General features: G+C 35.9%; 1 protein-coding gene across 1 annotated transcript in view; it reads right to left on the bottom strand.

The window, feature by feature from the left end:
* Positions 1-19,467, bottom strand: part of LOC150082067 (sterile alpha motif domain-containing protein 3-like) — a 141,982-nt gene that overhangs the window by 87,688 nt on the left and 34,827 nt on the right. The window contains exon 4 of the mRNA XM_090380420.1: positions 17,739-17,832. Coding sequence (XP_090236546.1) covers positions 17,739-17,832 — 94 coding nt within the window. The remainder of the gene's footprint in view (positions 1-17,738; positions 17,833-19,467) is intronic.

The raw sequence follows: 19,467 nt of genomic DNA, 5'->3' as shown, positions 1-19,467 counted from the left end.
TATAGGTATTTGTTTACTATAAATTGATGCACACGAAGTTCTTACAAAAAAAAGAAACTAAAATGATAAAAATGAAAAATACTAGTACGTACAGTAGAAATGATTTTTATTGCAGTATGTACATACCAAAAGAATATAAGGGAAGTATGTACTGTATTTTTATTTTGAAAAATAACTTATCAGCTTAGTTTGCACAGTTTGTTTTTTTCCTTCTTTTTATCTGCATACATCTCTTTATAACATCGAATGTCATTTTGCAACGCCTGCCTTACTTTCATACCTCGTTCGATGTTTGGATCTAGAAGAACACTCAGCGGCATTACATTTCTTCTTTCCACTCATATTTGCATATAAAGGTGTAACTGTAACGTTTTTAAAAAATAATCTTTAATAAAAATACACAGTGAAAAATATTTGTACAGCTTACGCACAATCAACGACCTCACCACTCAGAATCTAGAGTGTTTACTAATCGATCAAAGCTAGTAGTGTCCGTACATAACAGGAGTTGTGACAACAGTCAGCGTGGCCTTGAATCCATAATGCATTGGCCTACGTGCTGGCATTATAATACATACTTATCAAATGTATTGGTGCGTAACGCAGTTAATTTTTTTTTAATTTGTAAACCGCGCTATAGCGAAACCTGCTCTATGCGAGGTATTCCTGTACTTTTCTTCCAAACAGCTGTTCACTCTGTACAAATCGCAAATCCGCCCTACTATGGAATATTGTTCCCACATCTGGGGTGGTGCCCCAAAAACCTCTCTCAGGCTTCTAGATTCTGTTCAGAAGAGAGCAGTTAGGTTAATTAATGACTCATCTCTAACAGAGTCTCTCCAGTCAGTCACTGTCTCATAGACATACTGTTTCTGTTGCATGCCTTTTCTACAGATACTTCCATGGGCACTGTTCTTCTGAAATGGCTTCTATAATTCCTGCTCTCTCTTTCAAAACAGTCTGAACACATGCCACCACCAGCCAACATCCATTTACTGTCCAAATTCAAACTCACAGAATCAACTTTTCATCTTCCTCGTTTATTCATTCAACTGCCGTTTTCTGGAACAACCTTCCTTCATATGTCTTTCCTGAAAATTACAATCTACAGAAGTTCAAGTCTAATGTCAACTAATATCTTCTCAACCTCCGACCCAAGCATAGTGCTAAGTACTATAGGTTCTAATACCGCTCGTGTTTGGGGTTTTCATTAAAAAAAAAAAAAAAAAAAAAAAAACTGGATCACAAAGATCAGCAAGAGACATCTAAGATATGTAGATGCTGAGTAATTAATTAAACTTTTACTCCAAAATCAAACAAATTTATTAGAGCATTATCTCTCAAAACCTCTGCCAGTTTCTTGATCACATGCTACAATGACAGCAAAAAAAAAAAATACACAAAGTGAAAGACATACAAAGTTCATTGAAATGACATCTTGCAGATCAGCAGATTACCTCCTGAAATGTACCCACATAAAAATTACCACTGAATTTAACAGCATTATGAAACAAGGACAGATTAATAGCAATGTAATCATAGCAAATTTGGATGTGAACATGTTTAAGAACATTCTAGTTAATGAAATAAGAGAAGTAGTAAAAAAAAAAGATGTCAAAATCATGAAAGCGGAAGATAGAAAAATTGATTCAAGATTTGGGAAGATTATTACTTTCAATAATTAAAGTGTACATTGCAAAGACAGGGTGAAGGGCTGACACAAGAACTGAAGAGCACTAAAAACACATAAAGAAAGGAAGGAAATAGTAGAAGTTGCTATAAATGCATATTTATGCAAAAAAACATTTAGTAAGAAATTTAAGAATACCGGGTCACACCCGGTATTCTTAAATTATCCATTAGCTACATGGAAATAACCTGCAGAACCTAATTATCCATTAGCTACATGGAAATAAACTGCAAAAAAAATGACTCCTTCAAACACATCATTAAAGAAGCCAAGATTCACAAATACATATACCAAAGGTAGGAAAGCTCACTACTGTCAAGAAAGAGTCAGTCTAAATCAAATCTTGCATAAATACTGCTTTCAGCAAAATGAGAACTCTTTCATTAACATGTATGGACTATCAATCTAAATTTCCTTGTGTTGTGTTTGTATCTATTATAAAGGAACAGCAAATAGGACTGTTCAAACAAGATCAAGACTGAATTTGTGAAACCTAAGATACTGAATTTGCATGGACAGGAGATTAAATCTCCTTTAAAGTAGACTTATGTAGTAGGTACACCCCAATTCTTCCATTTTTGTGAGTGCTAGAAATCTAAAACTCAATTTTAAGAATTGCTAGTTGCTAGTTCAGTCTTGCAGTTGTTTAACTGTTTCTGTGTTTTTATTTTTTAAGGTACAAAAAAGTCAAGGAAATCATAACTGGTCAGTTTGGCGACTACCTCACTTTTGGATTTTTTTTTTTTTTTTTTAGCTAAAAACTGCTACACAAATTGAGCACAGTGGATAGGTGCACTTGGCTGAGATACATCTCACTTGCAGACATTCATATGAAATGGCCTGTCCCTGCCCTTAAGAAATGTCTATTTCTTAAATGATTTCACATAAATAACACTGTTTACAGTGTATCGGGGTTTGAGTAAAAGTATGTGGCAGTTATTTATGCATGTTTACTGATTACTAAACTGAAGTCCGTTTGTTTCTATCACGTAAAGATTTTTCACAATTCATTAACAAAATATTACCTAGGTATTATACGCAAATGTGTACATAACTATAGTTTCTGCAATGGTTTACAAGTTTTATACCCCTATATTCATAATCAGTATCAAATATTTGCCTCAAATACAACAGATTATGCATGTTTAACCTGTAACTACACACATTGCAAGGTCATACTGCAAGGTAGCCAACCTTGACCCAGGAAGGTAGACGGCCCCACCCCGCTCTTCCAGCCCATCTGTGATTCCCAGAATTTTATTTTCCGAGTGGAGTCTGGGAGATTCCTGTGTGTAGTTAAGGGTTAAACTTGTCTGAGCATGCACTCACTTGTTTGTACAGTCCCCTCAACCACAGAGCCTATATAAGTGGCACATCCCTTATGCGGTCACAGTACTCCTGTAAAAACCGTCGTGAGCTCTCATTGTGTGTTAGTTTTCTTTTAGTATGGCAACCAGAAAGTGTATAAACAGTCTCGACATATTTTGTTACATATGTGGTTGTTTTGTTCCTGTAAAGCAGAGGCAAAATATTACCTATTTTGTAAAAAAATCGTATTATGCATACTTTGACATAAAACTAGGCGATCAGGATAAATCATGAGCACTGCATAAATTATGCCATACATGTGTCGAACATCTTAGAAAATAGAGTCAAGGAAAAAAGGTGTGCTTGCCATTTGCTATTCCTATGGTGTGGCACGAACCAGTAAGCCATGCGGAATGTTACTTTTGTGTATGTGACGTTAAATGTTACAATTCAAAAAATAAAAAGGACATCAAATATCCAGATCTACCATCAGCCATAAGACTGGTTCCGCATGGACCTGATCTGCCTGTAAAACCTCCACCAGAAACTTTGTAGACCACGTCTTCCACCGAAGCAGAAGCTAAAGAGGTTAGTGAAGAGGAATGTTATCAACTAGAAAATATTTCAACGCCACAGCAATTCACGCAAGTCGAACTGAACGATTTAGTAAAGGACTTGGTCTTCCAAAGCATGCTTCTGAAATTCTGGGATCCAGACTTCAAGCGAAGAACTTACTTGCTCCAGGTACATCATTTTCCTGGTACAGAAATCGTGAAAGGGAGTTTATACAGTATTTTTCACAAGAAGGTCCTCTCATATATTGCAGTGATATCGCTGGTTTAATAAGTGCCTTAGGATTTTGTTATTTGGTTTTTAGGAGCATTAGCAACTAAGGCCATATTGCTCCGGCAATATGCAGTGGTCATTCCCTGACCTTTCCGCATCCTCCGTATTTGGTGGTGACGGGCTCGAACCCCAGTCTAATCAAGAAGCGTGTGCTACGCACTGCTGCTCCTTCCCACCTGGAGTGCCTTAGGAGCTCCATCATATGTTCCTAGTGAATGGAGACTATTTATAGACTCTTCTAAGACTAGTTTAAAAGGTGTTCTCTTGTATAATGGAGATAAGTACACATCTGTGCCAGTTGCTCATTCAGTCTACTTAAAAGAAACTTATGACAATCTAAAGTTGCTTCTGGAGAAAATTAAATATCACGATCACAAATGGCAACTATGTGGAGACTTAAAAGTGTTATGTATGTTGTTGGGGCAACAGGGTGCCACACTTTATTTGTGAATGGGACAGCAGAGCTAAAGCGCTGCATTGGACAAAGAAGCAATGGCCTCGGAGGCACAATCTTACACCGGAGTCAAAAAATATTGTGCACAAAAGTTTGGTGAAGCCAGATAAAATACTTTTACCTCCACTGCATATCAAGTTAGGCATAATGAAGCAATTTGTTAAAGCATTGAATAAGGATGAAAACTGCTTTAAGTACCTTTGCAGTAAATTTCCCAGTTTATCTGATGCAAAACTTAAGGAGGGTATCTTCATTGGTCCCCAAATTAGAAAATTGGTTTTAGACGGTCAGTTTGAAACTACTATGACTGATGTTGAAAAGGAAGTCTGGATTGCTTTTAAAAGTGTAATGAAAAACTTTCTAGGAAATCATAAATCACAGGATCATGAGAAAATTGTTCAAAATATGCTCGAAAAGCTTCGCAATTTAGGTTGCAATATGAGCATCAAAATTCACTTTTTGCATGCCCATCTTGATTTTTTCGCCAAAAATCTTGCACAGATGAGCGAAGAACAAGGGAAGAGATTCCATTAGGACATAAAGGAAATGGAGCAGAGGTACTAGGGAAGGTGGAATACAAGCATGATGGCCGACTACTGCTGGTGTTTAAAAAGAGAGAAACCTGGCACTGTACATAAAAGAAAAACGATTAAACAGTCTTTTCAAACAAAGAGACGAAGGTCTGATTAATGAAAGTTTCAGAATTTTGATTAATACTTGTTAGTATTTACATATTTTTTGATATATGAAAATGTAATCCTATCAATTTGTCATTACTAAATACAATAAAGTTATATACTTTCGTAAAAAACAATACTTTTTTATTTCTTAAATTGTGATGTATCTGGATGTGATAGAAAAAAACCTAAGTCATATTTGAAATCACAGCAACATATTTTGGCACTAGGACCTATTGAAATTCAAATTCCAGTGAACAAACTTAAATTTGTAAACTAGTGTAATCAATCTTTCGTCATTTTGTAGAATGTTAATTCTTTAAGAATGTAATTTTAAATTTTAATCCCTCAAATTTTATTTATTTATTTTTTTTATTAATAACAAGATACACAATAGGTTACCATTAACAGTGTATCTGAGATCAGAACAATAAACATAATAACAATAATAAGAGATCCAACAGGAAGATAAACATTGATATAGATTCAAACATTAAAAGCATATGTACAAAAGAGGATTGCATTAAGTTAAGTTAAAACTTAACTTAATGCAATTAAAACAAGTAATAATTAATCAGTTAGAGAATAGAAAAATAATAAAACACATGATAATAATATACTCAATAATTAGATCAGAGCTAGTCACTTTGCAGTTTAAAAGAAGAGGCAAATTTGTGTATGGAGTTCATCAGTGATTGGAAGTTGTCAAAGAAGTCAATGAGAGAGTCATTTGCTGGTTTGCTGATTCTGTTCAGTGGACTGAACTTCATAAAGTCCATGGTGGCAGAGTCAAAGCGAAACGGTGTAAGGTTCCTGACTTGTCTACAAGGAGCACTGAAGTTGATTTTGATAAGGATATCAGATGCTTCATAAGTTCCAGTGAGTACTTTGGCTAGAAGGGTGATGTCAGCAGTAACTCTTCTAGCGCACAGAGGCCTCAGATGAAAGTAATCACACAGTGATTCATAATACACCGAGTGATAGAATAAATTTTTTTGGACTTCTTCAATTTTGTTAGTTAAAGTCTTTGTGTGAGGATTCCAGATGGGTGGACTGAATTCAAGGATTGGCAGAACAATATTTTTATAAAGGATAACTGCATATCTGTAGTTTTTGAACTTGTAAGTGTTCCATTTGATGAATCCCAGTGTTTTGAATGCTTTGCTGGTGATTTTAAGGACATGGGCATTGAATTTAGCGCTGCTGGTGAAGATAATCCCCAAGTCGTTAACTTGGTCACACCTTTCGATGATCACAGAGTTAATACTGTACTCCATATTCATTAGTTGTGGAGATCTGCAGGATGAAAAAGAGATTACTTTGCATTTCAAGGGGTTAGCAGACAAGCCATTCAGAGATAGCCAAAGAGAGAATTTATTGAGAGCACATTGAAGCTGTTGAGAATCGGTAATCTCCTTCACTGCTGAGTATATCTTAAGATTATCTGCATAGAGAGCAACCTGAACACTGGAGGTGTAGATGAAAGAAGGAAGATCATTTACAAAAACAATGAAGAGAAGAGGACTTCTTCTCTTCATTGTTTCATCCTAGAGATTGAATGAACTCATACTTTATACAGCCTTAATGTCTAGAAATTTGTCTCACTTAAATAAAATTGTATTCAATGTGTTTTATTAATGTTATGTTTATCATTTAAAAATAAGTACTTATGTTTTTTATCTGCTACATTACATTGTCAGTAAACTGGGTTTAATATACAATTTACAGCCTAAACTTTAGTCATGCTGCAATACTGTTCACACCAGACAGTCTGTGCATGTTCCATGAGTTTATATATAATTTGTGCAACCATTAGTGTCACTCTAAAGAGAGACTACATGAAGAGAAGAGAAAACAGAAACCTAATATACGGAAGAAATATAAATGGCAAACTTTGCAAACATGGAATTTATAATAATTCTATTAAATGTTCCATTAAATAGTGAATGATCAAAGACAGTGAAAGATTTTGCTTATCTACAACTAAAAGTTCAGTTGGTAATAATAATAATAAAAAAAACGAACTGCAGCCATTATCAACCCACTGCAGGATGGAAGCCTCCTCAACAATTCATGTTAAGGGAAACAGACCATAATCTGCCACGCTGGTCCAGTGCAGGTTGGCAGATCGACCGTATTTAGCAGTCAGAGGCTTGCCCCAGTCTACTCAAAGAGTGTGTGCTACTGCACTTCTGCTCCTGACCACTTGGATACGGAGGCCTTGATTTACAAAAAATAAACACTGAAGTTAATTTTACTTCAGAACTAAAAGCTATTATAAAGCTTTTTCAATAATGAAAAAATTTGTTATTGTTCTCTTTCAATGCTATGGATCATTTCGCCTTTAATAAAAAATATCACTTAGGATATACAGGGTTATTAAAATTAAAGTATCCCTATGTAGAGGGCTCTGGAGCGAGTTTTAAGGCTCGTACTGAAGAGAAATTTGGACAACAGGTACAAAAAAATGCGCTCATCATTTATTGGAAAAAAAAAAATTGTTACAAAATTTGTCACTATATGGCGCTGTGGCAATACAAATCCCTTGAACAGCGCTACAATTGTTCAATGTGTCCTCCATTTTGGTCAACAACAGTTTCCATTCGAAAAACAACATTTTCTATAGCAGAATGTAACATGTCAACTGGAATAGCCAGCACATGACGTCTAATGCTGTCCTTCAGATCTGCCAGAGTTTGACATCCTTCCCAATACACCTGGTTCTTCAAAAAACCCTAAACCAGAAGTTGCATGGGGTTGAGGTCGGGTGGTCGGGGCGGCCAAGATGTCTGGAAACAACAGCTGATAACCCATTCATCTGTAAAGTGTTGCCTTAGTAATCTTTGGACACAATGGTGGATGTGGAGTGGTGAAATTTCATATTGTGAAATTTGACAACATTTCATAATGTCACTGTCCAGTGACGGAACAGGTGTGGGGTTCAGTCGGTGTTACCTGTTCAAAAAAATATGGCCCAATCATGAATGTGCCGTAAATTCACACCACACTGTCATTTTTGGAGAATGGACCAGGACCTCTTGGATAACTCAAGGGTTTTCTGTTGCCCAAATGCAACAGTTGTGCATATTCACTTGTCCGTTTAAGCAGAAGTTGGCTTCATCACTCCAAAGGATGTTCCATGGCCAAGTGATATCCACTGTCATTCACACCAGAAACTGAAGTGCATGTGAAACGAATATCTTCATCACCATGCTTTAGCTGCTGTAGCATGTGCATCTTCAGATACGCTTCAGTCACACGCATGGCTTGGGAACACAAAACATGAACCACTGTAGAAAATATAGGGAGAGGGACCAAACCTCTTAATTCTTGCAAGAAAATATAGGGAGAGGGACCAAACCTCTTAATTCTTTCTTTCTACAGTGGTTCATATTTTGTGTTCCCAAGCCATGCTGTGTGACTGAAGCATATTGTGTACGTCAACAGAATAAATTTAACGCTTTATTACGAGAAACATATACTGCTAGGAACACACATATCAGAGATAACTCGCAGTTTGTTTTGAACTTGAGTAGCAAACAATTATCTAAGGAGCAACACGATCTCTTGACCCTCAGCATGAAGTTTGCGGTCCTTCCTTGTAAACCTCCCATTACACATTTGGCTATGGGTGTGGAAGCATCTCTCGGCAAGCTACCTGAAGAGACTTCTAATGTAATTAGCTTTAAAACAGCTTCGATTTTGCAGCACATCCGGCCTGTTACTAATAACCTCAGACGATGTCAACGGGAAGCTCTTTCTTCTTTGTGCAAAGGTGGCACTATTGTAGTTTTGCCTGCAGATAAGGGGCAGCACCCTGTTGTCCTGGACAAGTCGGAGTATATTCGTAAATCCATTGCTCTATTACAGGATCGGGAGGTTTATGAAACTGAAACTGCTGGAGAAGTTGGAATCCAAAGTTAATAAACTTATGCATTCTTGGTTTTTAGCCAATAAGATTACCAAGAATGTCTGCTAGAAGCTTCATGCGACAGGTTGTCGACTACCGCAGTTTTATGGACTTCCAAAGATCCATAAACCTGATGTTCCTTTACGGCCCATTATTTCTTGTTGTCATACATCTACGTATGAACTTTCTAAACATGTTGCCAAGTTATTAGAACCCCTTGTTGGGAAAACTGTTTACACTGTTTCTAGTAGTATGCATTTTCTGCATATTAATAAAGATTTTATTATTTCTGAGAGCAATGTTATGGTCTACTTTGATGTGGTTTCTCTGTTCACTTCTGTTCCTATACAACAGGCTATTGCCTGCACGAGACGTCTTTTGAGCAGGGATACCACATTGGGAGATAGAACGTCGCTCTCTACAGATGATATTTGTACTGCTCTCAATCTGTGTTTAACAGGGGGCGTGATCATGTTCAATGACTCTCTGTTCTACCAAATACAGGGCACAGGTATGGGTGCCCCTGTTAGTCTATCGTGGTCAATATTGCCATGGAGGAACGGAACTTGAGAGTCATATTTTCTTGAACTTACCTATTCCTATCACTCTCTGGTGTCGTTATGTTGACGATATTTTTGCAATTGTACCCCGGGGATCAGAATCTGGACTGCTGCAATATCTCAATTCCCTGTCACCCATCATTCAGTTTACGATTGAACTAGAGGTTGATAATACCCTTCCTTTTTTGGATGTGTTAGTCCAGTGCGTGGATTCGTGTTTAGTAACTTCCGTTTTTAGGAAGCCAATGTGCACAGGCCAATTTACCAATTATGGCTCTGCGCACGCCCCTGGTCATTTACATAGCACTGCTCGCACCTTATTCTCCCACACTTGGATGCACTCTAGTTCAACTGGTGACAGGCAGTTGGAGATTTCTAAAATTAGGGTGGAGCTTTCAAACTGTGGCTATCCACCTCATGTTCTAGATAGATGTGAGCTTCAGGCTCATGAATTTGTTACAAATTCCCCTATTATCTGGGCGTATCGGAACATCTTGTTAGGATTTTGCGTCACCATCATATACGATGTGTGCAATTTCTGGGGAGGAAATTACAATCTATTATTTCTAAGTTCCTCCTTTCCCTACGGAGTATATACACCTAATTCTGTTTTTGCACGAACTTTTTTTACACGAATTTGATTTAACACGAATTCAAAATAAAAATTTCATTCTCTTTTTACGCGAGTCATTTTGATTTAACACGATTTCAATTAATTTTTTTTGCCTAAATTCTAAGAATTTTTTTTTTTTAATTTGTGGCATATTAGTATCATTTCTATTTTACACGCACCAATAGATTGGATAACAGCTAGTGTGTGCGTTTTGAAACGCGTGCTTTTGTTTACCAATGTGTACGTCTAGATATATATGAATCGTCAACGTTTTTATTGAATTTGGTGCACATCTACGGTATTTGTGCATTGTATCTTCGGAAGACATTTAGTAGTACGCTCTATTTCAAAGTGAAAGAATCTTTAGTGAAATTTGTGCACATAAAAATTTATTAATTTTGCCGATAGTCAATAAATTGTAAGTTTACAAATTTTTCATACCTTTTTTTATTAATTATAACTGAGATATTTTTCGGTAGCCCTTATATAATGTCGAATAATTCGCCTATTACCAAAATGAAAAGGAAAGCGATTTCTTTGGAACTTAAAATTCAAATTTTAGATCGTCTTGCAACTGGACAAGGGGCTACGTTTGTAGGAAAGCATTTTGGTGTACATGAAGCTACCGTAAAAACTATTAAGAAAAATGAAGCTGCAATTAGGAAGTCGGTATGTTCTGGAACAAAAGTAAGTGTTAATTCATCATCATATACAAGAGATATTGTCAAGGAAAAAATGGAAAAGGCTCTGGTAATATGGATAGAAGACCAGTCACAAAAAAAAAAGTACCAGTAGATGGAAATGCCATCAAGCAAACAGCACTAAGAATTTACAGACAGATTAAAGAAAAGGAGCCAAGCACTTCATCTTTTGATTAATACTTGTTAGTATTTACATATTTTTTGATATATGAAAATGTAATCCTATCGATTTGTCATTACTAAATACAATAAAGTTATATACTTTCGTAAAAAACAATACTTTTTTATTTCTTAAATTGTGATGAAATTGTGATCCTTAATACGACCGCATTTCTCAATTAAACAGAAAGTATGAATTTTCTGCGAGTACAGGTTGGATGACAGGGTTTCTTAAAAGGAATACTCTTCATAATATAAAAATTAAAGGTGAAACTGCATCTGCAGATGAATCGGCTGCTAAAGTATTCCCGCAGGAACTTGCAAAAATTATTGAAGATGGAGGATACACTCCTGATCAAGTGTGGAATGCAAATGAAACTGGTTTCTTCTGGAAACGAATGCCGAACAGAACGTATGTAGCCAAATCGCAGAAAACTGCTGGTGGTTTTAAGGTAGCTAAGGATCGTGTGACCTTATTATTTTCCTCTAACGCTTCAGGAGATCGTATGTTGAAACCACTGCTGGTAAATCGAGCCCTAAACCCACATTCAATGAAAGGTGTAGATATCAATAAACTGCCTGTTCACTGGATGGCAAACAAGAAGGCCTGGGTGACTACTGCTATCTTTATAGAATGGTTCAACAAATGTTTCGTCCCAGAAGTCAGACGTTATATGAATTTGAAAGGTCTCGAATTTAAAGTTCTTCTGATTCTTGATAATGCACCCAGCCATCCTGTCTTGGAACACCCAAACGTACAAATTTTATTTCTGCCACCTAATACTACATCTTTGATACAACCGGTAGACCAAGGTATAATTGCAACAATTAAAACATACTACGTAAAACGAACATTCCAACACGTTTTGGACAAACTGAATGATGAAACACTAACAGTCATTGATGTGTGGAAGAAATTCTCAATTATGGATTGTATCAATCAAGTTGGATTAGCGTTAACTGAATTAACCAGCAACTTTAAATGCGTGTTGGAAAGCGGTTTGGCCACAATGTGTAAAAAGCAAAGATCCCATCATCCTTAATACGACCGCATTTCCCAACATCATTACAATGACACACAAAATTGGTGGAGAAGGATTCGATGATCTATCGTTTGAAGATATTGATGAATTGTTAACCGACAAAGCCCTAAGCGAAGATGAAATATTAGAGATTGTTCTTGGGACTCCTTATCCCACAGAACGTAGTGATAATGAAGAAAATGATCCTGTTCTAAATGCAGATTTAATAAAAGAAGGTCTGGAACTGGCCAGAAAATTAGGTAATCATTTTGTCAAACATGACCCTAATGAGGAACGCGCTGAGAAGTTTCAACTTGAACTGAAATTGTTGACAGCCCCTTACAGAGAATCATATAACGGCCTAACCAAAACACGAACACAACGATTAATAACTGAATTCGTTCGTAAAACCGGTGAAACATCAGCACCAGAGGAGACTCGTGCTGATTTTGCTCAAGAGATCACAGAAAGAATTTCATTAATAGAGGAAGAAGACGATGTCCACAACATTTCTAGTGATAGCAGTGATATTCCAGTCGTACGCAAACGTATGCGCCATTTATTATCAGAAAGTGAAAATGAATAAAATTTTGTTATGTGTAAAACAGATTTTTTTTGTTCATGAAGAATTCATTTCATATGCATACAAATTTACTTTAATACATTTTCATTACATATTATTACATGTGTATTTTGTTGAATATAAAATAATAAGCTTAAAAAGAATATTTTTATGTGTTTTTTTTTTTAATTATTTTTACTGATTTTTTAGATCCGGAACCAATCTTCTTTTCTTCCATAAATACAATGTATTTTTTTACACGAATGTTTTTTACACGTATTTTTCAGGAACGTATCTATCGTGTAAAAACAGAATTAGGTGTATATATATATATATATATATATTACGTGTCTGGATTGTGGGGAGTGTTATGTAGGTGAGTCTGGTAGAAGATTAAAAGATCTGGTTTCTGAGCATGAGGTGACTCTGCGAACTGCTAATTTTGAACGCTCCGCAATCGCCGAACATTATTGGGTTGGGCAGCACAATCTTGATCCCCAATGGGATATTGAAATCGTCGACTGTTCACGTGATTACTTACTCATGGCTTGAAGCACTACACATAGCCACCAATAATAGTACTATGAATCTGATGAGGGAAATACACTCAGACCCTATTATAGAATGTACTGTATTGCAGTGCGATGAGCGCTGGCGATCATCACATGTACGTAATTCTGCTTTACCGACACCAGACTCATGATACATGATCATGCCCAGCTGACTTGTGCTACTGTAACCATTAATATATACTGAAGTACACAATTCACACACTAGCTGATGAAGAGGCACTCCACTTCGAAAGCTACTATCTATGTATTTTGACGCTTTTATTATATATATTTTAACTCTCTTATCTTGTTGTATTTTAATGCTTTTATCTTATTTTATTTCTGTTTTATCTTATGTATATATCATTTTTATTTTAATAAAATTTATTTTAACCAGTTAGTCAGTTGTCGCCAGAAACTTTGATGATATAATGCAACCCGACGCACAAGGCCTGTTTTCTAAAGTTAAAAGAGGTGCAGAAAAATTATTCTATACAAAAAAATAAATAAAGATTTCACATGACTATTTCAAATGTGTAGAGTTTTGCTTAATAGATAAAGTAAAAAGGTTAACTCACACAACAGTTTCCCAATAAACTATTTACTTCAATTACTGATTCATCATTTACATTGTGTAGTGTCCAAAATTCTAAAAGTTCTAAACAGATTCACTCTAATTTAAAATAACTGAACCACTCATAAATTTATACATGGCTAGCTTATTGTTGCATTTCTGAACAGCAGTTGCATCAACCATTAAGTTTCATTAAGTGCGAAAACTAATTGTTGCATTAGTTTACACACTTAATGAAAAATTTAATACACCTACACTGCTCTATACTTTCAGACATGGTTAAATGCAATGCATTATAAAAACACTCAGATTTCAAATGATGGTGTGAACAAATGAAGCAATGGAATAAGTTGTAAACTAATCACAACAAAAAATTGTGTTGCAGAATTGTCAAAAGGATCCTCATGCAAATTTTCTTAGAAAATATGAGCAGACTGAATGCATATTGGTAATAAATTGCACCATGTGCATAGGAAGGTAGTGCTGCAGCTTTAGTAAATGACACAGTGACATGTCACTGTATATATAGGGGTTTTAACAAAGCAGCACTGCATTTCTCCCCCCCCCCAAAAAAAATGGTGCAATTTATTGGAAAAATGCATTTGGTCTATATACTTTTTGGTTAGCCATTAGCCCTCAATGTTCTGAAAAAAATATTTAATGTGTATAAGAAACCAAAGATCATAAAGTGGATTCTCATATGATCTTGTATCACAAAAATTCTCTACATGTGATGGGTTTCTCTAATAATCACTTAGGAGATTAGAAAACCCTGGCTATGCTATTAGCACCAAAGGTTGAAGCATTTACACCTTGTATTTCAAGTCATCTTGAGGAGCAGATGAAATGCTATTAGCAATTCAAAAGTAAGCATTTATTTTCTTCCAAATGGCATTAAATAGTAGAAGTTAAAACTGCTCTATAAGCATTACTGCACACTTCAATGGAATAAAGTCAAAGTTACATGTATCAGTCTTTCATTAATACTAACAAACAACTAAAATAGAAGCTTACATGCAGAAAGTGAATAAGAGAGCAACCCAGGAGATCTCATATATTTATATTAGAGGTGAAAGCAACCAGTAATAATCTGCTTGCCTTCCTAGTCCATACTGGAATTATATTTCTATCCAATCCTTCTGCTGCCTGTCTCAGATTATTCTGATTTCACCCTTACACAACTGTAAGGGTGAAATCATCTTAAATGTATCACAAGAACAAGAACTCATGAATACAGCAGAAACATAATCACCAATAGTTCTCACCATAACTTAGCAATGATTTACTTGACGTCCCTGCAATCGTACCAGTGAGGCATTAACCCTATGACTCCTAGTCCCAATGGGATCAACTTTGATAAACCCTTGCAGCACTATAAACTATATGATACTATACACTTTTATTAGTGCACTAATTATAACTCTTCCCTCCTTACCTTTCCAAAGTATTCTCCATACAATGCAGCTGTTATTTGTAATAACTGCATTGTAACAACAATGCAGTTGTTACAAATGAGACTTGTGATTGTTATTTGCTTAACCCTTACAGATTTAATGTGAATAAATTTATATAAGTGACACAAATTACAAGCTATTTAAAGCAGTTCAGTGCATAAATATACTAAGTATTTATAAACTTACATATACGTATTTATTAAATATTTGCACATATTTATTTCAATTAAAGAAACACACTTCTGGTAGTCTGCCAATTCTTGCTATATGCAGATTAATTATAATATATAAATGACTTTGGGTTTTTATTTCATACAAAGGAATTAATCTCTCTATATATATATTATACAAGGGGGTGATCATTTAATTCGAGGAATAGTGCAAGATTTTATGTTTACCACACAACCTTTCCATAACTGCTGCTAGAGGCACTCTTCCTGATCACTACTGAGCAGACTGTGTGCGCATACCAGTAGTTGTTGAGCCAGTGCTGCGTGAAGCGAGTTTTTTTAGCGGCATGTCACTAACGATCGTTTTGAAGCAAGTATCATGTCGGACATACAGATTGAACAGCAATATGTGATTTGTTATTGTGTCAGACAGGGCTTAAATGTATCATAAACAGTTAAAGAGATGAATGAAGTGTATGGTATTGAGTGTCTTGGTAGAACGACCATATTTAAATGGCACAGGCGATTCAGTGAAGGCCGTGAGTCTGTTGCAGATGACCGAAGACCTGGTAGCTTCCTAAACAACACCTGAGCAAATCGCAAAACCTCAGCAAATCTTGGATGAAGATAGGTAAATTACATTTTGTAAATTAGCTGTTAGAATGTCCATTTCACATGGCAGTGCTCACAATATTGTGAAAGATCACCTGAAAATGCTGTGAATCTGTGCCCACTAGATTTCACATAATTTGACTCCAGAACAAAAACAACAAAGAGTAGACTTGTGCAAAGAAATGCTTGATCATTTTGAAACACAGGATCAAAACTTCTTAAGTCGAATAGTGACTTGTGATGAAACTTGGATTTTTCACTACGATCCAGCAACAAAACAACAGTCACGTGAGTGGATGCATTCTGATTCACAAGTCACTATTCAATTTAAGAAGTTCCATTTGTTTGGTTCTTGTGTTTTTTTGACATAAAAGGCATTCTTGTTACAAATTTTGTGCCTCGTGGAATAACTACGAATAAGGAAGCATACTCTGGGGTTCTCACAGTTAAACTTCACTGTGCCATTCATAAGAAATGTCAAGAACTTTCCGGTGTGAAGTGGTTTCTCCATCAAGCCAATGCCAGGCCCCATATGGCTAATATTGTGCAGCCAGTGATAACTGCAAGAAGTGCCGAGGTTCTGCCACATCCCCCTTACTCACCAGATTTAGTCTCATGTGATTTCTTCCTGTTTCTGCATCTGAAGAAAGCTCTGAAAGGCAAGCATTTTGCATCCAACACAATGATGCTTGCAGTCACAATGGAAGCACTTCACAGAATTTCGAAAAATGCCTTGCAAGCATTTAATGCATGGGTATGACAGTGGAGAAAGTGTGTAATGTTCAAGAACAGAGTATTTCGAGAAGTAGAAATCCACAGAAGATTCAGATGATGACAATTAAGATAAGACCTTGCACCAGTCTGCAAATTAAATGATCACTCCTCGTAATTTTCTTAGTGCATTAGAAAAAATGCCAAGGCATGAGCATCATTTCAGTAATACAAGATAATATACAAGTTAATAACAGCTCATTACACTGGTTGCTGACAACCAATCAGAAACCATAGCAACATAATTATCACCTATGTCATCATTTACTGTTTAATCTCACCTAATAAGAAACAGGGTAACATCACCACCCTGTTTGAGGTGTATAAGGCCTTGAATGGGTTGAGCACACTGAATTCTGATGGGATCCTTCCACTTGTTCAGATTATGAACCTAAGGGGGCATAAATTCAAATTAAGGAAAGACAGATGTAGAATAGATGTGCAGAAATTTGCCTTTAGCCAGCGGGTGGTTAATTGCTGAAACAAACTTCCATCTGTCGTTGTGGAAGTTGATAGGTTGAATAAATTTAAGGAGGAACTGGACAGGCATTTGGAGGGAATGGTGTGATTTTTTTTTTTTTTTTTTTGGCTGATGCTGCATAAGCTAATACACTTGCTTTCTTGCATCACATGCCACTACTACTACTACTACCACCACTATTCCCCATTATAATACAAAATACAGCCACAACTTACTTTTATTCTCTACAAAAAGCAGTTTTGCTTATAACTTGCTTTTATTATCAACAAATGTCAGAGGCAAACAATCAATCACACTTGTCTTTGCACAGATGAAGATATTCTGATCTTTGGGCACAGTCAGCTGTACCCTGGCTCTGTTTCAATATAGAACTGCAACCAGTATCAAAATTCAAATTACAGGTGCTAGATAGAAATCTCCAGAGACCAATACAATTTGCAATATTGTGTACAAAAAAAGTTTTCAGCAATGTATACACAAGGTAAGAAATAGGTTAACATACATATTTTTACTTTTTAAATTCATTTTTTAATTCTTATTTGGTTAGCCCCTACTGAGCACCAACTTTGCTGTAAATTATTCATCAAAATTCAAAATAAATAAAAACTGTTATAAATACTTACTAGTGCATCTGTAAAGGGATATCCATAACCAAGATATGGAAAGGCATTAAGAAGAGCCTCTGCAACACTATTATACTGAGCTGGTGTTGGATATCTGAAATTTATCAACACTTTGAAATTGCATAACAATGTTTGGATACCACATAACAATATATATATAAATAACAATGTTAAGCACCAACCATCTGAGATCAGCACTGTAAGGCCACTGTTGCCTCACATGAATTTAAACTAGTGTAAATTTAGCAATCGCTGCATTTTCTATATTAAGAATAAAGAGGTTTTAAACTACAGTTGTTGTATGCACATATTTAACACTTTGGTTATAGCATAAAATAAAGAACTATATAGGTCCCTCACTAATCACTGAGGTTACATTCCAAAAGATGCCATAAATCATAAAATTCAAGATTAGCAAGCTAAATTATTAATACATTTTATAATTTTTTATCTTTAGAATTAGAATTTCATTAATATTAATGAGTTTATTATATTAAATTTCTGATATTTCTTATATTCTTATATTAAAATATAAGAGTTTCATTACCATGAGTTTTTAATAAAAGAATTTTAATATAAGAATTTGCATCTACATTCACACACGAGGAGTTATTCAGGGAGGGGAATGCCACAGGTGAATTAAACTCTGGCAGTGAGCTACATGATTTTGTAATAATTGAAAGCAAAGTGGAGGAGAAATTGTTGAAGATAAGCACAAGAAAGGCACCTGAGGTGGATGGGATCTATCCAGTTATATTAAAGGAGGCAGCAAAGGAAGTAAGCAAACCCTTGGCCATAATTATGAGAGCTTCCTTGGACTCAGGGGAGGTACCCATGGACTGGAGATGTGCAAATATGACCCCAATTCACAAAGGAGGATCAAAGGGTGATACAAGTAACTAGAGACCTGTTAGTTTAACTTCTGTTCCAGGGAAATTAATGGAGGCACAGGTTAAAGAAGCACTGGAGGATCATCTAGACAAGACTTCAGTTATAGAGCGGACACAGCATGGGTTAGTTAAGGGGAAGTCTTGTCTGACCAATTTGATTTGATACTATGATGTGGTCACAAAGGAACTGGATGCAAAGAATAATTTTGATATCATATATTTGCATCTTAGAAAGGTTTTTGATACTGTTGCATATGAAAGACTGCTGCACAAATTAGAGCAGTGTGGCACTGGAGGCAAATTGCTGCTATGGATAAAGGGATGGTTGAGTGGGAGAAGACAGAGAGTGGTAATCAATAGATACCGCTCTTCTTGGACTAATCGCCCCAGGGGCTCATATCTGGTGAGTATCGGCTAGGGACACCGAGGGTCCCTAGCTGGATATCATCATTCTTCTCTTTCTTAGTGATTCCTTTTTACTTCTGACTGTCTCTCTCTCTCACATGGTAACTTGGGAATTTTTTTTGTCTGGTGCAGCATAAGCCTCAGGCTTCCTTGCACCATATGGCTAATAATAATAATAATAATAATAATAATAATAATAATAATAATAATGTTATTAGTGGAGTCCCTCAGGGTTCAGTGTTGGTCCATTGTTGTTTTCTGTGTATTAATTAACAATACTGATGATGGTATTACAGGCTTAATGTCCAAAGTTTGCAGACAATACAAAAGTCAACAGGGTTGTTAATGACACTAATAATAGTTTGCTGCTGCAACAGGATCTAGAAAAGTTGAGTAGATGGGCTGAGAGGTGGCAACTGAAGTTTAACATTGAC

This window comes from Mastigoproctus giganteus, chromosome 8 (genome assembly GCF_048544385.1).
Source record: "Mastigoproctus giganteus isolate SK-2022 chromosome 8, ASM4854438v1, whole genome shotgun sequence".
NCBI lineage: Eukaryota > Metazoa > Arthropoda > Arachnida > Uropygi > Thelyphonidae > Mastigoproctus > Mastigoproctus giganteus.
Note: the sequence above shows the minus strand (reverse complement) of the source record. Positions and strands in the feature narration are given on the sequence as shown.